Consider the following 7035-nt stretch of genomic DNA (forward strand, 5'->3'; position numbering starts at 1 on the left):
AATTCTGGGTTTACCGCTTTGAAGCTGTCCATGCATTGCTGGTTTAAAATTGTTAAACGAATGGTCAAACCTTAGATGTAACCTACCAATAATCACATAAAAGCAAAATGTATTTAATACGCCTTCTCATTATTTGCAAGATATGCTGGTAAGGTTCGCAAATTGTCAAATCGACAAAAGAAAAGAACACTAGCCGCCGAATTTTACTTTGAAAGAAACATGCTTTAAAGATAGTTTGGTTACCTATATTTGGGACATAGGGATATAGCCTATGAGGAAATCTCTTTCAACTAGGTATCGTTATCAACACATATCTCTGTATCCATGTTAAAGCGTGTAGCATTACGTGAACATCTTGTCTACCTCTTAATGCTGTCAAGGCATCACACGACCGACTGAACATTTTCTAGACCGGGATTGACACAGATAGATGTGAGTATACTTTTTTTTCAATCTTAATGCATCGAAATATATTTAAAATATATACATCTAACAGGTAAGATAATTTTATAAAAACAAGGAATTTTATAAAAACAAGGTTACTAAATAAATTCATCTTTTAAGTCAACATGCTGACGTATTACTATAAAATGTTTAAGGAAATTACGAGTTTAAATCTTCAAAGCATGCACATATAATTCTAGCTCTATAGTAAATGAAACAAGATCGTCCCCACCTCCAACCCCAACGCGGAACGGAGTTCGAGGGGCATATGGTGATTATATCGCCTGTCCCTCCGTCCGTCTGTCCGTCCCACCCCCACTTCTTGCGCGGAGTATAACTGAAAATGTGTCGAGATTCTCAACCTCGGGGCAGGTTCTGGTTACAATAACCACAACTCAATATGTACGATGAAGTAGGTAACACACAATCACAACGTTTTCTTTTATTGTACAGGAAGTAAGGGGACGTGTATTTAGTTTTATCCATGATGCTGTTTTACAGCTCACGCCTACGAATATATTGTAACGCATGTGTACGGTCACCATGTGGAAGTGTTTGGCGTTCATGTGTGCACTGGCAACTACCGCTCACAGCGACAGCTGCTGTGTCCCGACACAGTTTGAGTGCAGCGAGGGCACGATGACCGGAAGTGCCGATGACGATGGAAATACCGCTCTAGCTCAGGTATTCTGCGTAGATAGAACGAAACTACAAACACATACTGCAAACGGTAGGTATCTCAAAATTATCCTGAGAGTATATACATACTTCAAGCTTATAAAATCTTGTTACCCCGTAGATTGTAACAAACAATTTCATCGCTCTTCTACATACCATAACAACAAAAATAAGATCAAGTACGTTTCTTAATATTTAAATTATTCCAGGAACTAATTGTCACTTAGTCATGTCAACCTGCTTGCTGTGAGTCGCATATTCATGCTTCGAATCCATAATGCCTTCGTGTAAACACTGGAAATAATCACAGCGCCGCTTAATTAATGCGACGGAATTGCGTGTTAATTAAGATACCTTAGGGCTTTTATTCTATTTAAGCAAGGCTAAATTGCAAATTACATTATATCATGATATGTTCAATAATGCTTAAATACGCAAACTAATATTCCTTTTTGATAACGTTGTTAGTACTGTTAATTTCAGGCATTAATTAAGTTTTCCTTCGACGGAAATGGTAAGCGCGTATATTCAGTAGAGCAAGTGATTGTCGGAAATCAAAGCGACACATACACCATTCTTCAGCTGTACAACCAGGTATTGTTGCTCACTAACCGTCTGAAATATTCATTTGAGCAATTACCGTTAAATTTTATTGTATTGTTTGTAATCAGTGACATCATATTGTACACGATTACGTAAAAGAACATTCTTGGAATAGTTCTTATAATAATTATCAACAGTATTTAGAAACACATTTTAAATACAGACCGTTAACAGAAATGTTATACACTTATTTTACTTAAATTGAAAATGATACATAAACAACTTTTGCTTAAATGAAATAAGTGAACAATCTTAAACAGTTACTTATATGAAAAGCACACTAATTTAAATTAAAAAACGCGCTTTGAAGTGCCGAATAGCCACACCAAAGCAGAGAAAATGTATGGCAACATATTAATCTCCTTAGCTAAATAATTTAATTCAAAATACTTCTATAATCATGTCGTCATTCTAAACTTATCTGTCTTTTAAACACTTCTTATATATGGATAAAAAACTCCGATAACTTATGAGAAAATATACATGTTTTGTGTTAAAGGGTCAACAGTACGTTATCCACAATGGGGTGTGCTCTCGGGGATCTCTAGAAACATGGGGCAACAAAGGCTGTATTCCAGGCAAGTACATGTTGTTATAGACTTCAGAATAAACAACAATATTGGCGACACAATCAGTGATACCTGCGGTTTGGCAATGTCTAAGAGTAGTTGAACATTCTTCTTTGTCTGTCGGAATATCGCGTGTACCTGGCCAACATGTAGAACTAGTAGAAGCCCGCGAAAAACAATATTTGCTTCGCCTTTGAAATACAATCCGAATATGGTTTGTTATTAAGGCTGTAAAACACGCTTCATATAAAACCTTAAACGAACGGTCTTAATCGTAAAATGATGTTATTACTTATCTATAAGAGGCATTCACTCACGAGAGAATGTCCCGAATCAGTCTCTTTTGGTATTAACCGTGAGATGGTGAGTTCACACTTATTTTGACAGTGACCTTGACCTTTGACCTAGTGACCCGAATTTCAATAGGGGTCATCTACTTTCCATGGCCAATGGACATGTGAAGTATCAAGCCAATCGGTCAACTAGTTAACCAGTTATTGATCAGAAACGATTTTCAAACTTATTGTGACAGTGACCTTGACCTTTGACATAATGAACCCAATATCAATAGGGGTCATCTACTGTCCAATGCAAATGCACAAATGTATCAAACCAATCGGTCATTTCGTTGACGTGTTATTGATCGGAAACAATTTTCACACTTATTTTAACAGTGACCTTGACCTTTGACCTAGTGACCCAATATCAAAAGGGGTAATCTACTGTCAAAGGCCAATGCACATGGGAAGTATCAAGCCAATCGGTCAATGCGTTGACGAGCAACCGACAGACAGACCGACCGACCGACAGACATCCAGCAAAACAATATACCCCTCCTGTTCGAAGGGGGCATAGAAAAGGTCCGATTTTGTTTTACAGATACCGCGACTGTTTCCGGTACGTACCAGCTAGGTTACGGTCAGAACATATGGATAACGACGTATTCATGGTCCATCCCTTCCCCAACTGCGTCTGTTTCCCTTGGAGTCACAGACAACTGCGTACCTGTCGTAGAGATTTTTACTGGGCAACAGGAAGGAAGTAAGTGGACGTGATCTGATTGCATGGGTCACAAAAAGAAGTATGTGGGCATGAACATGATGCACGGTTTACAGAAAGGACGAATGTGGGCGTGAACATGACGAATGGGGTACATAAAGAAAGTATGTGGGTGTGAACATGAAACATGGGTTACAGAAAGGAAGTAAGGGGACGTGAACATGGTGCATGGGTTACACAAAGGAGGTAGTGGGCGTGAACATGAAACATAGGTTACAGAAAGGAGGTATGTGGGCGTGAACATGAAACACGGGTTACAGAAAGGAGGTATGTGGGCGTGAACATGATGCATGGGTTACAGAAAGGAAGTAAGGGGACGTGAACATGATGCATGGGTTACATAAAGGAAGTAAGGGGACGTGAACATGATGCATGGGTTACATAAAGGAAGTAAGGGGACTTGAACATGAAACATGGGTTACTGAAAGGAGGTTCGTGGGCGTAAACATGAAACTAGGGTTACAGAAAGGAGTTATGTGGGCGTGAACATGATGCATGGGTTACATAAAGGAAGTAAGGGGACGTGAGCATGATGCATGGGTTACAAAAAAGGAGGTTTGTGGGCGTGAACATGATGCATGGGTTACATAAAGGAAGTAAGGGGACGTGAACATGATGCATGGGTTACAAAAAGGAAGTAAGGGGACGTGAGCATTATGCATGGGTTACATAAAGGAAGAAAGGGGACGTGAACATGAAACACGGGTTACCTAAAGAAAGTAAGAGGAAGTGAGCATGATGCATGGGTTACATAAAGGAAGTAAGGGGACGTGAACATGGTGCATGGGTTACATAAAGGAAGTTAGGGGACGTGAACATGATGCATGGGTTACATAAAGGAAGTAAGGGGACGTGAGCATGATGCATGGGTTACATAAAGGAAGTAAGGGGACGTGAACATGGAACACGGGTTACACAAAGAAAGTAAGCGGAAGTGAGCATGATGCATGGGTTACATAAAGGAAGTAAGGGGACGTGAACATGAAACACGGGTTACATAAAGAAAGTAAGAGGAAGTGAGCATGATGCATGGGTTACATAAAGGAAGTAAGGGGACGTGAACATGATGCATGGGTTACATAAAGGAAGTAAGGGGACGTGAGCATGATGCATGGGTTACATAAAGGAAGTAAGGGGACTTGAACATGAAACATGGGTTACATAAAGGAAGTAAGGGGACGTGAGTATGATTCATGGGTTACATAAAGGAAGTAAGAGAACGTGAGCATGATGCATGTGTTACAGACAGGAAGTATGTAGGCGTGAACATGAAACACGGTTTACAGAAAGGAAGAATGTGGGCGTGAACATGATGCTTGTGTTGCAGAAAAAAACCATGGGGAATAGAATTTGGAATAGCGAGTGTGTATTTTATTTATCCTCAATAGCGTGACATATTGCACAGTAACACTATCTTCGTTCGTGTTAACCCCTTGTAGGGATTTTATTAATTCAAATTACATGTAAACCAAATAGTAATGTGCGATGTATTTATACAATCTATAATAAAAGTGCTTGTTTATATTCTTTTGCAGCTAGTTTTCTGGCTCTCCAAGGCTTTCAAAACATAACCCTCGGGATCAAAGACCCGTCCGTGTTCGTTGTGCCGGACATCTGCAAACATCAGTCAACCTCCGTAAGTGATTTTCCGTTATTAAATGCGAAAATGTGCACGTCTTCATAGTAACACGAGTTACGGAAAGTTATAGCCCATGGTTCATTGTTGATACTATAAAAATACAGCACTTCTGAATATTTTTTTCATCGTACATGTAATATGCATTTTGAAATTATTAAGTAATCTGACTTTTTGAATGCGTTTTATTTAAGTTTTCCGTTTCATTGCATTAGTTCAATATGAACAATTTTCTGAAGTACATAAACTAAAATGTATGCATAGTGATTTTGTTTGGGGATTAATAATGAAAGATAACATTTTATGGATATATTGTGAATTAAAGAACAAACTAACATACTTATGAAATCAATTTTGTTATAGAGTCTTAATTGCTTTTCTCTTAATTGACAACCTACATCACAACTGACATCTATTATTTTAGTAGCATGTAATAGCTTCTGTAAACAAATGAATATGTATCGTTACCTTTGTATTAAGGTATGTTCGACATATTGTATAGTTATATTAATCATTAACTGTGTTCCTTGTAGGTGCCAGTGCCCATGTATCGTCGAAGAAGAAGTACCTTGTTTTGACGATGTTCATTCAGCATGTAGTACCTAAATATTTCCACACTTTATGACACACCTTGTCATCTTAATAGTGTATGCATTGTATGATGATAATAAAAACAAAAACAATAGTACCCTCACGTATAATGATTTTAATGTTGTTATTTGCATATGAATGCGTGTTTTCGAAGTATACAAAAGAATAATTATATGAATTAACCGACAGATGGTAATCTAATTTTTCTACATAGGTTGTGTGTCGATGTTGTTTCTTGACTTTTTGGGATGTTTTGTGCTTGTATAAAAGGGCAAACGTTAAGGTCTGCTTTAATAATAATGTTTGGTGAACATTATGTTGACTGATTCTTCGACCCAATATATATGATTTTTTCATGCTAGCAATAACAAAACATAACATTTTCGCCTAAATGTGTAAACGCCTCAACATCGATGAAGGCTTTGCAAAAACAACTCCGTCAAAACGGTGGATTTCTGGTTGTGCTAATTTCACTAGAGATGCGACTGATACGTCAATCAGCTGACGAAACTGAACGTTCCTTGTCGAACACCAAACCAAGTGATGTTCCTTGTCGAACACCAAACCAAGTGATGTTCCTTGTCGAACACCCAACCACGTGATGTGTGCAGATCATTGATATGCATATGCTACAGGAGAATCTGTTATTCATAGAAACAAATGCTTAATTTGAAACCCTCATTTTGGGAACACGTGTGTCTTCTTGCTAATCTACAAACCACGACTGTAAGGAGAGATCAATGTCTATAAGGCAACCATTTTCATACCTTCATTACATTGTCAAATTAAATGAGCTTTTAAAATGTTGTTTTAAAAATAAACGAGTCCAAACTTAAACGAAACAAACAGTTAAAAACACTACACATGTCTTTTCAGAAATCGACAACCATCTGGAAATGTATGTTTATGAATAATGGTGAACATTAGAACTTAATGATATTATATATTATATAATTATATACAAAAACTATATTGTGTGAAATTGACGTTGAAAAAAAATAAGTTAAAACACTGTAAATTCTATTAATGATCGTAAAAAAAACGCGACTACTACTACTACTACAACTTCTCTCTTTTGAGAGGAGTTCTTCTTTTCTTTTTCTTCGTCTCTTTCGGCGGCTTCGGTGTGGCGGCGGAATGGGGCGGCTCTTCGGCTGCGGCGGCGGCTCGGCTTCGGGCTGACCGACGACTACGACGACGACGACGGACACGACTACTACTACTACTACTACTACTACTACTACTACTACTACTACTACTACTACTACTACTACTACTACTACTACTACTACTACTACTACTACTACTACTACTACTACTACTACAACAACAACAACTACTACTACTACTACTACTACTACTACTACTACTACTACTACTACTACTACTACTACTACTACTACTACTACTACTACTACTACTACTACTACTACTACAAATACTACTACTACTACT

The 7035-nt window shown here is 37.9% G+C and overlaps 1 protein-coding gene across 1 annotated transcript; it reads left to right on the plus strand.

The window, feature by feature from the left end:
* The first annotated feature begins 275 nt into the window (after positions 1–275).
* LOC127866432 (mammalian ependymin-related protein 1-like) lies at positions 276–5674 on the plus strand. The gene is made up of 7 exons (XM_052406954.1): positions 276–432; positions 946–1128; positions 1606–1716; positions 2225–2303; positions 3174–3335; positions 4889–4989; positions 5523–5674. Exons 2-7 carry the CDS (start codon positions 973–975, stop codon positions 5565–5567), a joined length of 654 nt encoding a protein of 217 aa, XP_052262914.1. The 5' UTR covers positions 276–432; positions 946–972; the 3' UTR covers positions 5568–5674.
* Positions 5675–7035: the final 1361 nt, after the last annotated feature.

The sequence above is a fragment of the Dreissena polymorpha genome, chromosome 2, assembly GCF_020536995.1.
Source record: "Dreissena polymorpha isolate Duluth1 chromosome 2, UMN_Dpol_1.0, whole genome shotgun sequence".
NCBI lineage: Eukaryota > Metazoa > Mollusca > Bivalvia > Myida > Dreissenidae > Dreissena > Dreissena polymorpha.